Source organism: Cynocephalus volans, chromosome 7, assembly GCF_027409185.1.
Source record: "Cynocephalus volans isolate mCynVol1 chromosome 7, mCynVol1.pri, whole genome shotgun sequence".
Lineage (NCBI taxonomy): Eukaryota > Metazoa > Chordata > Mammalia > Dermoptera > Cynocephalidae > Cynocephalus > Cynocephalus volans.
The window spans coordinates 20,557,214-20,579,623 of NC_084466.1; the positions used below are offsets into that span (position 1 = coordinate 20,557,214).

General features: G+C 35.4%; 1 protein-coding gene across 1 annotated transcript in view; it reads right to left on the bottom strand.

Annotated features, from left to right (window-relative positions):
• GPC5 (glypican 5) overlaps positions 1–22,410 on the bottom strand; it is a 729,429-nt gene that overhangs the window by 227,115 nt on the left and 479,904 nt on the right. Inside the window, exon 6 of the mRNA XM_063101519.1 lies at positions 18,479–18,599. Coding sequence (XP_062957589.1) covers positions 18,479–18,599 — 121 coding nt within the window. The remainder of the gene's footprint in view (positions 1–18,478; positions 18,600–22,410) is intronic.

The window sequence follows — 22,410 nt, forward strand, 5'->3', positions numbered from 1 at the left end:
TTGTTTCTAGAATATAATTACTCTCATTAATGCCCTCATTTACGCATTATTTGCACTCCGTATATCTATCACTGTAACTGGCACATAGTGGGTAGTAAAGCAATGTTTGTTCAGTGAATGAATGGATTGATGAATGACTGAACAACACAGGAATTTTAAAATAATAATCCAAGATTGAAAGCATAATATTTGTCATTAGACTGATTTTACATAGCTACTCTTCGTATATGACAATAAGGAAGACTTACTCTCCTGTTCCATTGAAATTGTACATACAAAAATCAAGTTAATTATCTATTTTATCCATTTATTCAATAGATATATATAGAATATTTTATGTCCCATGACAAATTGGGATTGTATTCAAAGGCATTCCATTGGCATTATACATAAAGTTTTGATTTCGATGAAGGAATTGAAGCAGGTTCCCAAACAATCTCTGCCTTGAGTTGAGTCTCATGATCTCAGTGTCCATATCTTGTTCTTAAGATGAGGATAGAATGTGGCTAGGGCTGGAACACACTGTTTAATTTGGAATTTACTAACTGAAAACAGTCACACATTCATTTTAAATAGCTGATTCATGGAGAATTTTTGGTTGAAACTTCACATAGACATTTTTAACTTTCTCATGTAACTAGTAACTAATGATTCTAACGTCTGTATTTCACTCACCAATGAGAATGGAATATCCCACTCTAAGGTGGCCCACTCTTCTCGGTAACCTCTATAAAATCTTTGTTGCTTGTAACAGACTCCCAGAGCACTTCGCAACTCTGTTGGCTGGTGTTTCCCAGGTTGATCTTCACATTTGTTTCCCAATAAACTTTATTAATGTTGTTTTGACTCAACAGCCTGAATTTTGATTGACATTTTAAATGGACAATACCTTGAAATTTTTCTTTTATTACAAATACAAGAAATGTATTTATAGAACTATGTACATATAATACATTTCAAAATGTCAGGTGTTGCTTTGCGTTGCTTCACCCCCCATGGATTTGTCACCTCACTTCCCCTGGGTGATGGAAATGAAAGGATTACTCAAAGCCCATCTCTACCGAGCAGTGAGAGGCCCCAAAGTGGTTAATCTCCTGCAGGAACCCTCAAGCAAGAGGCATTCCTTCCTTGGGAAATTAACACCAAATTGGCGTTCTCTTCCTGCAGTTATTTTCCAGACCAGGAAGTTACAGGAAGAGAACAAAGGTGGGGTTATAGTTTAACAATATAGGCTCAGAACTTTCAGTGAAACAAGCCAGATGACATTCCAGTAAGGCAATTAAGTGGTCCTATCAACAACAGTTTGATCTTAGCAAACATTCCTTCTTAACAGCAATTTTTCAGTATCTTTACATAATAATCAGTAACTAGTCTGTCTTTGAGCCAGCAACCTGCTGTACCACAATCCTTATCTTGCAACAGAGACTTATAGCCTGAGGGAAATCTCCTGTCCTTGCAAGGTCAATATTTGAAACTGCAAGACTTTGGAAAACCAGGCCCTGTGAAGTACACATGCTTTTTAGTATATTCCACAGTCAGGTAAAGAAGTTTTTTGAGAATGGGTAAAATGTTATCCTTCGATGTATTAGAGTCAAAACATGAAAAAAATCCACTTCTTATGAGCATATTTATGAGCCAGATATGGACATGAATATTACAGAAAGGCTATTGTCCTCTTAGATGATATAGAATAATTTTGCTACACAATTTTTATCAATGAAAACACACAATACATTACTTAAACCAGAATTGATTATTAATAACTTGCATTGATATGTTTGAAGCATGTTTCACTTATTTTTTAAAAATGGAGATTATAAAATTTAAACTGTATAAATTTTAATGGGTGCATATCAAAAGTTTTAAAAACTCTTAAGAATAAGGTCTTCAGTACAAAACCCACTAAGTGCCTTAAGAACATATCTATTTTCTAGAAATTTTAACCTTCTTTTTTGGTGATGTGATTCTTTTATGAAAATCTTGAAAGGATTTTCTTGTTAAATTAAAAATGAATGAAGGATAGAGTGAATTTAGCATAACCTTGTTTTGTTATATATATCTTATAATTAAAATTAGACTTTCATGATTAAAAGCTGACAAGCTCATTTGCTTTTATAACATTAAAAGAAAAGAAATACTAAAGCAAGTTAAATTAGATTTTACCATCTGTTTAATGAGTTTCAGGCCTGGTTTGATAATATATTTCCAGATACAAAATTTCATAATGATCATTTTCAGAAATAGTAACTGACCTGTCTTGTAGATAGGTATATAAATATCTATTCAAACTCATTACTATAAAACCCATTATTTGTTTTATTTCCAATGAAACCAATTAGGTTTCCATCACATCATTGTGAAACACATAATAAATACAAAAATTATATTCATAAGACATCGCATTTTGTAAAGTTCTTATGATGCATATTTTAATTTACTTAGTTTAATTTTAAATGAATCTTTATATAGTATTTATTTTACTTCCTCAATATTCTATGCCTAAGAAGCTTTCCCACTGATCACCTGCAACCATATTTCTCTCATAAGTTAGCCCACTTTCAAGGTGCATTAACTGCTTCAAAACTATAGGGGGCAATGTGGTTAAGCGCTGTTCAACTGCAAGAAATATATCCAGGAACTGCTCTGCTCTGACGAATTATGTCTTCAAATCACATCTATAAAATTACATTGAAGTGATTACAGAGTACATTTACTGAGTGTGCAAAGCATTATGGACTTGTAATATATCTTCAGAGAACTGAGAATATGCATGAGCTTGTAAAAACTATGTATGGCAAAGGAGTGCTACAAAAGATTATTAGAGGGCTTATTTTTATTTTATTTTATTTTTTTTCTGCCTGCCACACCTTGTGGTAACCAGAGTCAGGTTGTGGAAGTTGCCTGAAGAGGACTGCACCTGGCCCAGGAAATCATGGCTAACAAGAATGGAAAAGTTGTGTTGTTCGGGGAGCCTTATGAACTACTATGACCCTAGGAACTCAGAATTCAATGGAGGGTGGTAGAACTATGAACTTGAGTTAATACCCTGAGAGGAGGGGTTTCTTTAGAGCATTTAGCCACACCAGAAAGATCAGCCAAGTTCAGACTGAAAAATTAGCCAAGTTCATAAGACATGGCTCAACACAGTGAAATCAGACAGGCAAGATAAAATTTAGGGTCAGAAACAACCAAGAATATGAGAATAATCTAGATATTTGGGTACAAAATAATAGGTGCAGAGAAAGAGAATCCATTGTCGATATAATCCCATACTCTGGTTTTTCAATGCCTACATTTTTCTTCCCTAGAGAAGTGCTCTCATAAGTCAGTCACAGAGTGCCAAGGGGGAACATAGGAGTGCACAATTTTTTTGTTGGAAGAAACTGAGACATAATGGGTGACTAAGAATTACAGAGAAAAAGAGCTACAATTAGTGTTTTCCAAGTAAAAATAATTTTCTTTTAAAAAGAGAAAATGGAAGACCCAGAAGTAAGATCATCTGGAATACTGAAAGAACTGAAATGGTGAGGAGTGTTTGTGCGGGGAAAGTATATATTAGGTTTATGAAGAAAAGATTAGCATATGAGGCTGGAGGGACAGAAGACCAGAATTTGCAGGTCCATGATGCCTTCAGTTTTCAAAATTATGTTTATATTTATCAGAGTAATACATATATCCACTAAATAATTGAGTAGTACCAAAGGTTCATATTTTTAAAAATAACATTCCTATACCTACACCATTTTTCCTGCTTATCGAGGCAGTCATAATCAATCTGATCATTCTGGCATTAACCTTACATGTGTAAATAATTTGCATTTAAAAGGCAGTTTTCTTGTTTCTCAATTTATCAATTTCTGGCAATGTTTATTGTTTTCTGTTACACCAAATCCCCACTTTGCTTTTCCCCATCCAGTTAATATGGTTTTAGCAATGTTTTGATTGCAGTAATAGTTTCTTCAACAAAACAGTATTCCTTTCAGGGTAATAGTGTACTATGATTTTATTTCTTTCCATGTAAACCTTTTTGATTTCCTATAATTTATAAGTGCCATAGTATCTATCAATCTGTAAGTTTTCCTTGTATCTGTCATATCTTTCCATGTATCTATCTCATTTTTTCTCAAATGCTCTAGCAGATCTGCCAAACGTTTAGCAATATCTTTTCCACACATTCAAACATATTACTTTAAATTATGGAAAATTCCTTTTTACAAACAGTCATCCTTTTCCCCATTTTTATGTATTCAATATCATATTTCCTGGACTCCATTTCTTATTATTTCTTGGTTACAACTTTTGTTAGTGGCTTTATATAAAAGATTTACAAGAAATAAATTTGTGTATACTTACCTATCTGAAAATCTCTTTAATCCATGCTTACACTTTATTGACAGTAATTTAGCTGGATAGGAATTTCAGATCGGAAACCAGTTGCCTTGTAATTTGAAGGCATCGCTTCTGCACTGTCTTCTAATATTCCTGTTGTGATGCAGCTACGAATCTGATTCCCATAATTTGTATGCAACCTACTTTGTTTGGTAAGTTTCTTTCTATAGAAGATTTTAATATCTTCTGTTTATCTGCAGTATCCAGAAATTTTGCAATCATTATCTTGTGTGTATGTTTACGTGTGTGTGCATGTTTTCATTCATTGTGATGGTTACTTTGTAGACTCAATATGGAATGATGACTCTTCATTTCTGAAAATAATTGACATTATTTAATATACTCATTCTCTTTATTAGTTTAATTCCTTTATCTGAAATTCTCATTATTTGGATCATAGTGTGACATTCTAGTGTCTCACCATTTTGTTTAGTATTACTTTCTCTTTTTTTGTGTATTATCATTTTTGGAATATTTCCTTGACCTTACCTTCAAATGCTTACATTAAATTTTCATTTTAGTATATTTTTAATTTTCAGAACCTTTTTAATTATTTTCTTATTGATCATTTAAACATGATTTATTATTGTTTAAAAAACGCAATTTATTTTCTCATTTTCAGGAGAATATTCATATAACTTTGGGGCATTTTCTTCTATAACCTCCGGCTCATTTCTTCTTTTGTTTTTTGCTTTTACTTTTATATTTTTCATATTTTCCTTAAATGTATGGTGATCATTGATTGTCCATTAATACTGTGCATTAGAAGCTACCTGGAAATGATTGTATGTGGACAGGGTGTAATAGAGGATTTCACCACTATTCAATTAGATGGTCAATGGGTGGAGGCCATAACAATATATGGAATTATTGTTCTAGACATGATCAGTTACTTCAAAAAGAGTTATTTAATTTTCTGCATGGCAGTATGTACCTGCATTGCAGCATTTTAAAAACAGCAGGTCAGTATGTGAATTTTCATTTAGCTTCTCTGTTTCCTGCTCTGTGGTTCATTCTGCTCTCTACAATGGCTGGAGTTATGAGTCAGGAAAATCCTGGGTACACTTCTTTTTCTGGAAAATACACCTCCAGACTGCAAGGGAGAAAGAGGGGGAGAGTTATCTGGGGTGAGGTGTTGACTTGTGGAGTTAAACAGGATACATGCATTTCATTCTTCGCTCCACCCATCTTTCATGCTACTGTTACCTCCATGTACCTCACGTGTTGCCAGATGAATTGCCTCATTTATTATAAGTAAAAATCTCTGCATACATTTGGATTGCAACTTCCCTTATTTATGTCAATATCCATTCTTTTATCCGCTTTGAATGTGTTAAAAATATATTGGACTTTTCTTTCCCTTGGTAGTTAAAATTTTGACCTTCACTTATTTCCATTTTAGAGGGGTTTTAGAAAAAAGAAGAGATGTACATGTGACCAAATCTCCACATTTAAACAAAAATATAAGAGGCTGGATTTCATCACAATGGTGTAGTGATTAATTGAATGGTTTTAAATAGGTATTGACATAATCAGTCTACCAACAGATTGCTAATCGTCTGCTGGATTCTGTCACAAAAGATAACTAGTGACTTTTCTAAGAGTAGTTCAGTGAGGTTATGGGTACATAAGCCAGACACTAGTGTGCTGTGGTTGTGCAATCAGTGTTAGAGAAGAATTGGACATGGCAACTATAGATAACTGTCTCAGAACATTTTCTGGACCAATGATTATAGAACTGGTTTGGAAACTATTGTTCTAATCTATACAGGAACAGGTAGTGGTCTCAAACTAAAAAAAGTGGCCATGGAGAAAAGAGAAAAGTGAACAGGTTAAAAATATAGGAGACAAAATTAAGAATGCAATGATGGATTAGTAGTAACAAAAAAAGTTGAATTAAAGGTGGCACCCAAGGTATAGCCTTAGGCAGCCTGGAAGAGCAGAGGGGGAGCAAGTTAGGAGAAGACGGTAACAATTATGATAGAGTTCTGTTCTGGCCATGTTGAATTGGAAATTTCAAGTTGCTTGCCCAGCACAAAGGTAGATTGAAGTATGTGAGACACGGGGAAACATCAGGGAAGAAAATAAATAGGTGGCTATCATAAAGGCATCAGAGAGGAAAGTGCAGAGAATGAGAAGAGAGAGAGGGGGAAAAAAAAGGTTGAGATCTTAGAAGAACAGTATTTGAAAAAATTAAAGAGAGACATAAAGATCTCGGAGTGAAAGTACTCAAAGAGGCTGGTGGGAAATCAGGAGAGAGAAAGCAAAGAGAAGGGTATTAGCAGCACAGATAAGTGCTATTAAATGATCAAGTGAGATAAGAACAGATAAAAGGCTACTGGATTCTGAACAGAAAGAAGATAATCAGTGAGTTTAGCAACAGCATTTCCATGGAATGATGGAGGCAGTCGCCAGATCACAGCATGTTGGAGAACTAACAGTGGGTGAGAAATTACAAAGAGCTGGTAAAACTGCAGACATTCAGATATCAAGAAAGATATAAATATCTTATAGAGCAGAATATTTGCAAAACAATCAGGGTAAGGTGAGACAAGCCTTCAGTAAACTAATAATGGTTTATGCCAATATATATGTTCAATACACAAATGAAAATGAATGTTCTAATAAAATAATAAAATATATTTACAATATTTATCATATAAAAAGAATTATATATTAGGTTCTTTCTTGCATGTGTGTGTATATATATATATATCTTTCTTTACGTAGCATGTTTTCAAGGTTCAGCCATGTTGTGATATGTATCACTACTTTGGTCCTCTTTATTGCTAAATAATATTTCATTGTATGAATATATCACATTTTATTTATCCCTTCATCAGGTGAGGAACATTTAGGATTTTCTACTTTTTGGATATTATGAATAACACTGTTAGGAATATTACATACAATTTTTTGTGTGGACACGTTTTGTTTTCTCTTGAGTATATACCTAGGCGTGGAATTGCTGGTTATGTGGTCTGACCTTCTAAGAAGTCAGGAGAAAGGTAACAGCTAATTTCCCAAACAAACCACTTTTAATCTTCAGTGGGTATGATATGAAGTTCCTTCTGCTTTAATCCTATACAAAAGAGATCACCTGAAGCACCCTGACGTTAACTAGTCAGTTCATTTTCTATTCTTCTGTCTTCCTGCCCCCACCTTACAAGGAAAGTAACTGTGGTATATCTACACAATGGAATACTACACCACTATAAAAAAGAATGTAATACTACCATTTGCAACAACATGGAGGGACTTAGAGAAAATTACATTAAGTGAAACAAGTCAGGCACAGAAAGAGAAATACCACATGTTCTCACTTATTTGTGGGAGCTAAAAAAATAAAAAAATAAATAAATAAATATACAAACAAATAAATGGTGGGGGGAAGAAGAGACAACAATCACATCAATTCCTTGAACTTGTTAAGACAAGTGAACAGATATGATGTAGTTGGGGGGGGAAGGCGGCGGGGAGAGGAACTGGTAAAGGAACATGAAAATCAACTACATTGTATATTGAGAAGTTAAAAAAAATTTTTAAAATAAAATGTTAGAGAAAAAAAGTAACTTTAAATGACCATTATGCTTTTTGTTCTTCGTTTCTGCTTTCTTTGGTCTTTTTCTATCTGTCAAATCAGCCTCCTCTGCTAGGCTCATTGAAACACTTCTTCTAATTTATGGAAAAATGTGTTGTGCAATTCTAGAAGTGCAATAAAGTCAATTAAAGTCTTTAACTAAATTTGTAGTAATTTTGTTCCTTGACAGTTTATGTTTAACATTTTGAGAAACTGTCTCTCTGTTTTCCAAATTTGTTGCACAATTTTACATTCCCACCGTCAATGTTTAAGGTTTTCACTTTCCCCACATCCTTACAAAGCTTGTTATCTGTCATTTTTTAACCTATCAAAATTATATTGAGACCTAAAGATGTTAAGTAACCTGACTATAGATGTATACTTAGTGCCTGTAAGAGCTGAAATTTAGCCATGTCTTATGCTAACACAAAAGTCATGATCTTTAGCACTGTGATATCGCAGCAAGCACATTTATTGAGACTGAAAGTTATTTTGTTTTTTTAATTCTTTGAAGTTACTGAATGGATAATATGTCAAGTAATTGTCATTTTTCTCATTTACACTGGTTGTTTATAATATTATGCTTCACATTTGTCATTTAGATTTATATAACTCCTGAAGGAATTTAAATCTCAGTGACTTCAATTATTAAAAGTAGATCTGAATTTAGTGGAAGCTGGTTATAATTTAGAATCTCATTTGGTGAAATAAACCATATTTTGCATTATTTTTAAACAGAAACTTTTAAAGTTTTTAGCCTATATATGGCTAAAGTTTGCCCTCATTTTCTAAATAAAAAATATAAAACTTATAATTTTCAAAGTTCTTTCAACATTTTACAAACAGAAAACATGAAAGATAAACGTCTCAGATCTTAATAAGCAATGATAACATGTCAGATCAGTAGCATCAGAGTAAATACAAAGTCAAGTTTATGTCCAACATAAAACAATTACATACTCTTAAAATAATAAAGAAATCATCAACGGCAAACCCTAGTGCCATCATTTACAAAAAGGGTTCTTAAGCTTTCATTTCCAGCTGATTGTGCACTAATTGAAATGGTTGCTTTATACTGACAATTGATTTTTTTAAAATGAAATGGCCAGTAGTGAAGTCATTACATTACACAACACACTCTAGAAAGAAACCTTTCATTGAATTTACACAAACTAATTGCTAAATTAGATGACCGTTCAAAGTTACTGAGTGCATTTCAAATACTTTCTTCTGAACAAAAAAGATAACTGTGTTTTGGTCACTACTACATTGCTAATTCAAAACCAAGAAGGGCCTGTCTTTCTGCAGCATTAATTAAAAGAGTCAGGAGAAGTGAAGGAAGTTCACAGAATCAGCTGATGCTCCACAGTTTCCAAATAGCAACAGTCTGATCAATTATGATTAACTGGCTCTGTGTCACTGTTATAAGCTATTAACCACAGGAAAAAGGTTTCTAAAATGTATTGTCTAGTAAATAGCTTAATGTGAAAAGCTTGGACAGTTTTCAGAATTCAGAAACACTGTGATACTAATATCTTTAACAATTCCTGTCATTTTTTGTATGTGTAAACACTATCCTTATGACCACCCATGAGATTAAATTGGAGTTCTAAAGTTACTGTTTATCATATTGGTATCCTCAGAACAGAATGAGAAAAGGCAAAGGGGGAAAGTTAGCACAGTCTTTTCCTGCATAAAATAACTCTCTCATCCCTGCCTGAATCCAGGACTTTGTATTAGGATTGATATTATAAAATATGTACCTATTTTGTGGTTTTAAACAATGGTTATGATTATTACTTTCTTCACATTTAAAAATAAAATTTATTTTATATATGAAGATATCATCATAAATAAGTTTCAGTCTCTATAAAAATAAATATTTAATAGAAACAATATTTTTATAGGTATTGAAATTGTTAGCTTTGAGGAAATAAAACATTACTTAAACCTACTTCTTTTAACAACACTGTAACATTTATTGGTTTTGTAATAACAGAATTATAGAAAAATACTGTGATATTACTATTGATGTTTCATATTGAAAGTAGGTAAATTAATTTCCAAGCAGTGGGGCATTATCATCTGCAACTAAAAGTGCTCAGCAGTTAGAATTTTAACTGCTGACATTATTTTCTTTGAAAAATGATAGATGTTATTTATTATTTAAAGATAAATTGCTGCATAACTGTGACTTTTTTGCTGACAGCATTGCTCTAGACAAACACAGTCAATATAGACAAGAAGTTTCAAGATAAATTTGCTACAAGTGCATATCTGAATTACAAAGGCTAATATATTTCCTCAGAGAGATATACTAAGAAGAATCAAGTACTGTTTCCAATCTATATTTTCAAAGGGCCATTCAGCCTGATGACAACAGCTAACAAAGTTACTGTTGGAGTGAGCAGGACTGAAGCCATGTTGGGACCTAAAACCACATGGGCATTAAAAGATTTTTAAAGGACACAGTTTTTCTCTTGGCATGCATTTCTCCGAGTTCCTTCCCTTCCCATGGTTATGCGATATTTTAGACCTTGGTTAGGAGCAAGGTGACATCATTTGCACAAATCTAATGTTGTTTTCCAGCCAGCTTGGAGCTGCAGACTTGCCCCAAGACACATGCTATCCAGACCCTGAAAAAACCAAGGAAGAAATCAATAAATCTATGCTGCTGTCACCTTGAATTGGAACCCTGAGATAACAGCAAGGATGGGAACAGTAACCAGATGGATCCTTGGAGAGACCTTGTACATGGCTCCTTGCATGGAGCCCCCACAGCTCACGTCCCCCTCCCTCCTGCTTTTCATTTTCCACGTTCCATTCTCTCAGCCCCCTCTTTAAAACCCCTCAGTAAATCTGATGGTTTAGTGTGGCCATTCTTCAGGTTTACCAGAGTGATGAGTTAGCTTAACATCTCTCTTCAGGTCACTGGTATGCCTCAGTAAAAGCTGACTTCCATCTTTTAACAAAGTTTGACTGTTGAGTTATTTGTTGTTATTTGAGGGCAGGCAGCTGGACTTGGGCCCGGTAACATTAATGTTAGCACTTTAGTAAAATTCCTCCTTTTAGGAAATTCTTTAAATGTGATAAATATGGTGTAGTCAATAGGCAGTAATCTTCAAAAGTACTAGCACTTTTCAGTTAAGGAACAGGCTTTGAAATGCAGGAAACTGCTGCGAAGTATCTCCAAGAGTTTGCACAATGGCTGGTATAGAAAATTGTCAGAATCTCAGACGGATGAGGGCTGTGCATGACTCCCTTCTTTTCTCCACGGTTCCTGTTCTCAATTCAGAAGAACCTACACAGGGAGTGAGGAAACGTGGAAGTGCCTGAGATATTCTTTGAAGACCAAGCTATAATCGATAGGTCTCTACGTACGTCTGACCATGTCTTTTTTTTTTTTCTGGGCATAACATATATGTAAAGTTTGCCTTAAGCGATGAAATAAAACTAAGGCTGTTTATGCTGTGACTTCTCTCAGGAAGCCCTGACAATTTTTATAAATTGTCTTCTAACTAAAATATTTCTTCTGCCCACCCTTGGAGTACCCCTACCACCACCACCACTGCCAGGTGATGCTCAGCTCAGGCTAAGATTTCTGAAGGATTGCTACCTGGACCTCCAGAATCCCGTGATGTTCCATACCAACAATGTCTCCTGGTCACTTCCAAGCTCCCATCCACACACACACACCCTTTTTTTTGCATTTTAATAATTTATTAATTATTATTATTATCATCATCACTATCATTATTATTATTATTATTTTACATTCTAAGATGTTGTGGAGCAGTTGGGGGGAGGGGGGATGGTCAAGGCCTGTGGCACCCCTTTCATTATGTCAGGGGAGACCAGAGGGCTTCTAGCGGTGATTTAGTCCTGGCTGGGCTGGATGTGACTTCAGGGGGGCATGGCAGAGGCCCTTGGTCCCCTCCAGCCTGGGTTGGGAGCCTGGGATGCTTTCATAGGTGGCTTGATGGTCATCACTGGGCTGAATGTCGATGTAGGAGGGTCTAGCTGAGGTCCTTGGCCTTCCACTACCCCAGCTCAGGAGCCTGGGGTGCTTCCAGTGGTGGCTCAGTGGTCATCATTGGGCTGGATGCAAACATTGGGGAGGCATGGATAAGGCCCTTGACTTCCCCCACACCCTGGCTTGGAATTCCAGGGGGCTTCTGGCCCTTCTAGGGTTTATAGGTGTTCTTTGGTGGTGTTATACCTTTACTGGTTAATATCAGAACTCTATCTCTGATCTGTGAGTGTTTTGTGTTTTCTTTCACTTCCGTGTTGGATTATTAGCTATCCCCACCACTTAAACTCTGCACTGGAACTAATTTGTTACACTTTGCTTACTTCTAAAATGGGGGAACTTCCTTTAGGAACCAGCACTTGAGCCCTGTGGTTGAGCTAAATTGCTGCTTTGCTCCTGATTCTTTGGAGAAGGCTTTTTGCACAGCTCAGGTTTTAATTGTTGACCTTGTAAGCACTTCTGGGTCTTGTGAGGTCCAGTACACCTGGGTTGTGTGGAGACTCTGGCCTGGGCCTGAGTCTTTTCAGCAAACTGCACCCCCTACAGTTTTATATTCCTAATCAGTCTACACTGATGGTCCTGTGTTGATGGGAGGGCAGATCAGCTGTCCATGTTGTGCCCCAATATTCCCCTAGTGGGCCGTTCTCCCTACCGCCTGTACTCCAAACACTTCTCATGGGATGGGCCATGCACTAGTCCCTTGCAATGACTCACTGGCCTCTGAGTTGCTCCTTTTTTGAGTTGTCTGTGGCCCCTTGCTCCTGTGTGGGTCCACGGGAACCCTGTTAGTAGTCTTACTGGCCCGGGGGCCACCAAAGCCCTGTTGTCCCCTGCAGCCTCCAAGCAACTTCATATGAAAAGAACAGCTGTGGCTTTTGCCATCTCTTGCTCTGTGTGCTCACCAAGGCCACCCTTGAAGTGGCTGGGGCTCCAAATGATTGGAGTGATCCTTTCTTTCTCTCATAGTGGCTTCTCCTGCCTTCATAAACTCCACAGGTTTCTCCTTCTCTTGCCCTGAGCTCCAGCTCCACCGCACACTTAATGCACAGGGAGAGCTGACCCTTTCTGTTTGTTTCATGTGTAAATTGCTATAGTTTTCTTAGAGAGAAATTGGGCATGTTTATCAAAATACTTAGTTATTAATGAATAGATTTTTGGTTATAACATCTGAAATAAATCACAAGGAAAAAAAGGATACAGAAAAGATTTCACGTCTACTAATATTCATATTAGCAGTCTTTATTATCATAAAAAACTGGTAACAATCTAAAGTATCTACCTTTAGGTGATTAGATTATGTAAAATTATAATCTTTCCATATGACAGAATAATATGCAAACACTAACAACCACATGGTAGAATATTTATGTGTTTGTTATGTGTTGTCAGATGAATAGTTCAGGTCACAAGACCAAATGTACCCTATGATCCCAATTTTGTATTTTTTAAAAAGTTAAATTAATTTGTAGACTTAAGTATAGAAAAACGTCTAGACAGTTTATTTTCTATAGGTTTTTTGCCGTTTTATTCGTGGCATAAGTATTTATTTTCCAATCTTTCTGTCAATTTCCTGAAATAAGAAAATTCAATTCCCTTTAATGATAATTGGTTATTCTTGCAGTAAGAAAAAGTTACTGTTACTAAATACCTTTTCTGTCCTAGATCAGCCATCCAAATATCCACAAGTTACTAAATAGTCAATAAAATGTTTTCTCCACTTATAGATTTTTGTGATACACATTTTTCTTATAATTTTGCTGTCATATTCTCCACTAATAGTTTTGGTGCAAATTTCCACTCTAAAGGAAAGATGGTGACTTCATACAATCTCATGACTTAAATACTATCTGTATGCTGATGCTCACAAGTATACACCTCCAATTCCGTGGTCTCCGCTGAATTCTGGACATTCCTCTTGAATGTCTCACAGGCATCTCTGAGTTAGCAGAACTTCTGATTTCCAATCAACCCCAAAGACTCACCCCCAGTCCTGCTCCTCTCCGGGAATTCCTGTTTTCACTTAATGCCATTATCATCCCACCAGACCTTACTATTGTTCTTCTTCTCTATCTGTCCAATTTCGAATCCATCGACAAATACTGATAACTCCGCTTCCAATATTTATCTGAATCTATCCACTTCTCATATTTTCTACTCTTTTTATTCTAGTTCCAATCATCATGGTCTTCTGTCTGTGTTAATTTCTTCTTTCATTTTCCTCCCCTAGGTCCATTTTCCATTCTGCCATAAATCCCTGGCAAACAAATCTCTGTCCCTGAGTTTCTTCCCTGGAGAACCCTAACTAAGATACATATACATCAGCATATACTTAGTGGAATCAAAATTATCTTTATAAAATTGTATCATCCTCTGCCTACAGGCTTTAACTGGCTTCCCATTCAACTTAGGATAAAATAAAACTCCTTACTAGAGCTTATCTGACTCCCCAAAATATGGTTTATGCCTATCTCTTCTCTTTGCTCACTCTGTTCTAGCCACATGGCTTTCTGTTCTCTTAATAAAATTAATGTATCTTGCCCCACGGCCTTTGCACTTCTTCCTTCTAGCCCAAACAGTTCTCAGATTTTCTCACGAGTCCTACTTCTACTCATTCAGTATCAACTCAAACATTCCCCTTTGAGTATCCTTCAGTAGCACATTGTTCTAAAATGTCTTTTCCTAGGTCATCCTGTTTTGTTTTCTTATAATATTTGTCAGCCACCATTATTGTATTTGTTCATTTACTTTTTCTTATAATGTAAATCTCATGAGAGCAGGGTTGTGTCTGCTTTGGTTATCCCTTTGACCTCAGTGCCTTGTACAGAACCAGGCTCATATTAGGACCTCAAGTATTTGTTGCATATTTTGAATACATTAATTAACACATTAAAAAGTGATATTTTCAAAGTAAAATCTCTACCTTCATGTTTAGTGACAATAGTTGCAAAGGCTACAGGTAAAAAAAGAGGTTCGAATCAATGGCAGGCCAAAAACGGTGTTTTGGGACTAATGCATGGAGGCAATTTTTGCTAATAATCATGGCTGGCTTATTTCTCAAAACTCATACATGGGAGAAAACAGGACAAAAGAAACATTTGTTTATCCCTATGATGAGAGATAGCATTTTTCATAGTACAAAGTAGGGAGATGCAGTTAATGTCCCTTACAATAAAAAAAAATACTAAATTGCATTCAAAGACTGCTAAGTGCTCATCTAAATCTACAGATTATATTCTGAAATATGTTGCTACGTTTGGGCTGGCCAGTTAGCGCTGTTTGTTAGAACGCAGCCTTGTAACACCAAGGTCAAGGGTTTGGATCCCCATACCAGCCAGCTGCCAAAAAAAAAAAAAAGGCTCAATATTGCTACGCCTACTTCCTCTCTAGCTCACACTGCTCCCAAATTAATAAATTCTCACTTATGAAAGACAATTTTTGAAATCTTTTCATAGCTGACATTGTGGTGGGTCCTGGTACTTACCCCTTGAAATTGCACAGTATAATTGCCACCCCCTCCAGATCACACACATACTATTAGCAGTCAGAAGTCTGGCAAAATAAAAAATTTGCTTCATCTCCAGAAGAGCTGGTTTATGAAAGAGCATGTTCTTAAACATTAAAGGTGAATACTTTAGTAGTGACACTTGTATGAGATATGACTATCTGCTATCCTCTATAAAAATCTAAATTTCAATCATACCATCCTAGTTATCTTTAAAAGGACAGACCTCAAAGGTAGTGTTGTATTTGATATCTTCCTGTAACCCTAGAATGAAACTTAAGTATGAATAAATGGAGATCTGCACACTCTTAAAAAGATGAAAGAACGGGATTCAATTTAACACAGGAGCTAAAAAAGAAAAGTAGGATTATTTCCCTCTGCCACCTTGAAACCTATGGCTTTGAAACCTGTGAAACAAGAAAGGGGGAATGTTATGTTGAATGGGCAACAAATCAGTGAACCCTCCTCCTAAGGGTTTTTATAGACCTTTATACTTTGGGTGTCTAGTATTCCTTTGTGAATATGTTTTCTTACAACTACACACTTCTTCCTATATAGCAACTCCATCTTTATTACCTATAACAGGGTTTCCATTTTGTTTTCATCACATACATATCCCATAAAACCAGTTTGAATGCATGCTCAATTGATATGTATATTTATGTATTTACAAACTATACTCATGTGCTATTGTACTAATATATTACACATTTTATACACCTTCCTACAACCAAAAAATTATGAAGGAATGAGACAGAATAAATATACACCAAAATTTATCTTTCTATCTTTCCTTCCTGGACTTTCTGAGGAATACTAACTTTACTTTGGGGCCCAAAAAAATTTTGCTGCATCTCAATGAGAGGAACTGATTAACACTGAAGTTCTTTTGATTTTATTATCAATTGAGCACCAGAGTTTTCAAATAATCCAGATCTGCATATCATATTACAGTGGATGCTGCTGCTGTGTAGTGCCACCTAGACCAAGATTCTCATTCCTCCAGCTCCACATGATGTTGTTGGCTGCTGATAACTCACAGCTGACGGGAACTAATAGCTGTTAACATAACCCCACTGCCACCCCAGTAGCCCTCATTCAATGACTGGTCAATTGCAAAGGAATACAGACACACCTCCTTGTCTCAATTCAGGACAACCTGAAAGGGCTCTCCCAGATCCACAGTTCCTACTGGGTTCTGTTACAACTATAGTGCAGTTCTATTGCTCCCTCTGTACAATCCTACTTCTTCTACTCCCTTACTTATTGCAGGGACACTCTGCCATAAATCTCTGGCACACAAATCTCTGTCCCAGAGTCTCTTCCCTGGAGAACCCTAACTAGGATACATATACATCAGCATGTACTTAGAAATCTAGTTTGCTTATCTAGTTCCTAACAAATCACTTATTGAACCACTAGAAATTCAAGAATTAATATCCTAAGTTGTCTTGAACCCTCATTAGCGTCTCACTGAGTTTAGATCAGTTTCACCTGGAGGTACTCTTTGTTTTTCTTACTATGGAAAAGAAAAAATTCTAATTAAAAGAACATGTGGTAGGAAGAATGACTTCCCTTTTTACAAGTGCCTGGGTGACATTCATGGATGAACTTATTATCAGCACTTCTGAGGACAACAGGTTTTCTCCACGCTGACCTTGGCCATTATGTCCAGCTCCCACTGCTCTCTCTGATCTCTCCTTCACTGTCACTTCAGCTCCTGACTCATTCTCAAGAATATTCAGCCCAAGAACTGTCTTAGTACTTGGCCCACTAGAAGCATGAGGCACCTATTTACTTTACCTTGGAGGTTTCTCTTTGAGGGAATTAACTCACAAGAGGTTGTGAGGTTTAACTCACCAGGAGTCGTGATATCACTTTTCTCTTATACTTTTTTCAATGGATCTAAGTTTTGGTTTTGCTACCCAAAGTGAGAACTTTGTTTTCTCAAAGCACCAGTGGTGGAATAAGCAGAAGAGCCATTATTGCCTCCTGGAAGGGGAAAGTCTACAGTGCTGGACACCAGCCCCATGTCCTCCTCACCTCTCCTTTCTTGGAGATATAGAGACTTTCATGAAAATGAAATCCTAAGAACTGGCTCCACATAAACTTAAGCTTTGCAGAACAATTACAAGCAGTATACTTCAGATTCTTGCATACTTCATATGCAATAATAGCTCATTACTATTTAGGTATTGTTCCTGACACAGTACTAGAAATAAATATCAATTATCGATACAAAGTTTTGCTTAGAAAATAATGAAAATATATGCACACATAAGTTATTATAAAATGACTGATACTTAAAAAAATAGTTATTACACCAATAGATGCAGAATGGAGAGTGGTATTTCAACATGTAACATAACATTTGCTTCCAATTAATAAAATATTTCAATGAAATATTGTTTTCATAGATATCTTCATGCTCCATATATCATGCATTAAAACATTAAAGTATACACTCACTTAATTAAATAATATTACTAAAGATAAAACACAAATATTCCATAAACAACCATTAATATAAATGCTGAAAATGCATACTATTTATTTATGGCTTAACTTTTATTAAAAATTTGACAAAGCCCGCAGCAAGGTCCAGAATATTACCTGAAAGACACCTCCATGCTCTTTGCTCTGATAGGTATTTTCTTTAATGTTCATAGTAGTTCCCATGTTAAAAGCTCATTCATTGAGGATGAAGGATAACCTGAGATTCTCATTATTGAAATGCTGAGGCTACAGCTTGATTTTCACAGATTTTGTCCACCCAGTAAGACACGGCTGCACATTGTATCTATATGAAAATCACTCAGCTAAATATTTCCAAAACCCCACATACAAATACTTTATCGCAATACTCCATTATAGGTAGGGTTATCAGATAGAATTAATAAAGTTATCAAATATAATGGAAAATAATCACTTATGACTTACTATTGAGTATACCAATAAATAGAAGATCAACACTTACCTGAATAACATGCTTCAGTTTATCAATAATCTGATTTATCACAGGATCAGTTCCTTTAATTTTGACTTCAGGATTTCCAGATTGGGCTTTGATTCCATTTCCAAACACGTGCTGCGTATAGCTAACAAAGTGAAAAGTGAAAGAGAAATGACTTAGTAACTCAGTCAGTGCATGATCTGCCACAACTACTAGAACAGATGTGAGTTCAGAATTTTGTCCTTTGAGAGCATACACCAATATACTTTTTCTTGGAATATAAACTGGTACAGTTGCAGTGTGTTTCCAGGCAAAATGTTAAATTCTTATCTTAAAAATATAGACTTTCCTACAAATAATGTTTTTCTCTCAATGGACCCATTCAAAAGTTATTTGTTTTTTAATACTATTTACCAATATATATATATATATATATATATATATATATCTCACTGAGCCAATTTATTTCATTTTGTGCAGTATGTAGATGAGTCCCAATAATGAATTTTAAAATACTGTGCTACATATTTTAAATATGTGTGTATTTTAACTGCACAAATCAAAATTATTTCATTTATTTATTTATTTATTTATTTATTTATTTATTTATTGGCAGCTGTCTGGTACAAGGCAAAATCATTAATTTTATAAAGAACTAAAATCTGCAAAATCTTTTGTCAGTTAATCTGCTTTCATCGAGGTTCACCTAAACAAGGATCTAGTAAATCATGTTGTATGTAAGAGAGTGATTTCACAGATGGGGAAAGCCATTTGAAAGTTCATTACCCTCCCCAAATGATAATCAAATAATGTCAATTTATAGTCATAAAAATATTTAAATTCGTCAGTCACAAAGAGGAATTAAGTGCCTACTCTATTCAAAGTTCTGTAATAGGTAACTAGGCTTATAAAAAGGTGAAAGACTCGATTATAGTCCTCATAATGCTAATTATCTACCTGGGAATATATCGAACTCATTCATTTGTGCATTCATTCATTACATAGTACTATATTTTTAAAACACCTAATAGGTTCTAGCAACATAAATACCCTTATTTTCCTGACAGTATAGTGTAGCATAAAGACAAGTGAACAGTTAAAATGCAACGCTATGGGAGTAGCTAGGAGAAATTGTATATGCCAAGTGTGAGGTAAGGATAGCACAGGCAATAGACATTCAGAATATAAAGAAGTCCATTGGGACTCAGACATTTGGGAAAACTAAAGGAAAAGTTGTAACTTTAGGTGGCCCTTGAGGTATTAAGGTAAGAACATGTCTTTGATGGTGCGGTTAATGAGAACTCCAGGGTAAAGGATGACGTCCTAGCAGGGGAAATGGCAGAGGCACGTGAATAATACACACATGGAAGCAGAACTAGGCCTCTACTTACAAAGTGGAGAGTACAAATGTGGGAAAGTAGGAAATAGGAGGCGACACACTGAGTGTGTCTTAGAGTCTCAGTAATTTGTTTGCTTACCTTAAATATCATAATAAACTAGCCTCCAAAATTTTCACCAAGAATGTTCACATTATTTTAACGTGATTTGCCTTTCCTCTTTATGAACAGAGTATCACAACTATCCACATGCACTGTGAATTTTTTACGATAATGGAAAATCTTTGAAAAGATAAAAGAAGGCTCCACTGTGGAGAATATGACCATATGAATATCCAATTCTTTCCAAGATGATGTACTCCCAATGACCAGTTTTAAAAAGTGTATCAAACAATTCCTAACTAAGTCTTTCAAATAGTAATAAATGATGGACCTCTTTGACATGGATAATATTAATTGATCATGATGCAAATAATATTAATAAATCTTTTGATTTTTTAAAGCAACCTTGAACCCACATTTTTGTGCAGGCATAGAGGGGTTTAGAGTTAGGTATTCCAGTATCCATTAGAGATTTGGCAGTATATACCAATAACAAAAGTAGGAGGAAAACAATTATACTTAAGTTGTTAATGTATAAAAATATTCTTTATTTTTGAAGGAACAAGTATCTATATATAATGAAAATCTCAAATTCTCTGTAGCACTGTTACATTATTCTTGACTCTCCCAATATTCCAAGTAGATTGCACATGTGGCTCCTTCATGAATGAGTTGAATATTAATAATGATGATAAATTATATGAATAAATAAATGTATAAACACATAACTATGATTCAGACATCGTTTTAATTACTATGTGGAGTTTGTCAATTCATCTTCATGATAGATGACCATGAGTATGTGCCTCATAGACCTCAATGTACAGAAAGCTTAACTGACAAAGTTCACCTGCTGCTTCACTCAGAATCTATTTCTGCATCTGCCCCCTTACCCCGCAGTCAATGACTGTGTGAGCAGGGTTGCTAAAGCACGTCCATCACTGGGACACATAAGGCTTCTCTAGTGCCAATTTTGGCTCAGGATTTCCTGAAGCCCTTGTTAAACCTTCCTTAGACTACACATCATGCTAAAATGCTTTCACTTAACCTTCCATTTCTCTCTCCTTCTCTCAGGGTTCTGTGGGTTGCATTTGTGCTCTCCAGAGTACATGTATTAGAAACTTAACCCCCACTGTGACAGTGTTAAGAGGGTGGGAAATCCTATGACGGTAATTGAAAGGCAAGGCCTTCGAGAGGTGATTAGATTTGAGGACCATGCCCTAGTAAATGGAATAAGAAGTTGATCGTTCAATGGTGGTTGTGGGCACAGTTCTGAGGGCTTTAGAAGGAGAGCACATGAGGAGCTCTCTCTTTCTCTGCTCCACCATTCTCACCACATGACACCCTGCATTGCTATAGAGTCACTTCACCAGATGTGTTCCCTTGACTTCCCAGTCTCCAATACTGTAAGCAACAAATTTCATTTTCTTACAAATTACCCTGTTCCATGTATTTTATTATAAGCAACAGAAATGGATTAATACACAAGTTCAGACCTGCTTCACAGCCAACAGTTCTTCCAGCCCTACCCAGCAATCTCACCATTTGCTCTCATAGAGATTTCTCTTAATAAAATCCTCTTGTGTTTAACACCTTTCAACATCTACCTAGTGGAAGATCCAGACTAACACATCATATTATGTTCATATCATAGTTATTTCCATTCTACAGTTTGGGAATCTGAGATCTGACAAGTTAAGTAACTTCCCAAGGCCACACCATTTATACAGTGTGAGCAAGAATTTGAACCCAGAGAGTGTGAGCTCCAAAATACAGTCACTCAATTATTAATGAAAACTCCTGAAACCAACTAATATAAGTAGATATACAATTAGCTTGGTGCAAAGTGTTCATTTTTTTTCTAATGACAAAATTTACAAAAACTTCATTGTTTATACTTAAGAGGAATAAACAATATTCTTTCAAAAATCTCAACACACAGTTGCATGCTGCCAGCTAAACAGTGAAATAATGGTTGTTGGCAGGGTGAGAATAAACTAACAGACTGCAAATTTGCCATACAGTTTTCCCATGTTTCTCTAGAAACACAGACATAATGCAGGCAACGAAAACTGAGACTCATCTCTTAATTTCAATTAAGTTATTAATTGATTCACATCTTGGTTTATTTACAGACCTGAAAAACTTCTTTTAAGGTGCAGGAATGTTGTTTCTGAGGGATTGCTTACCTTCCACTTTAGTTCTTAATTATCACAGTTAATAACACAGTTAAATAATTTTAAAGATTTAGATAAAATTTATCAGAATTATAATTGATGAAGAATTTCATTCCAAACTACTGTATTATTGAATATTTCAGGCTCAGTATCCTTATATATCATTTAAATAAAGAAAAGTACTGCAAAGTAGGACATTTAAAATACTTCAAATGGAATATACTACAATAAAATCAATTATTCTTTTCTATTTTTGTAAGGCTAAAAAGAACCACAATGCAGCAGTGCTATATAAACACTCTCTCTCTGTCTATACATATAATGGTTTAAATGAAAAAGG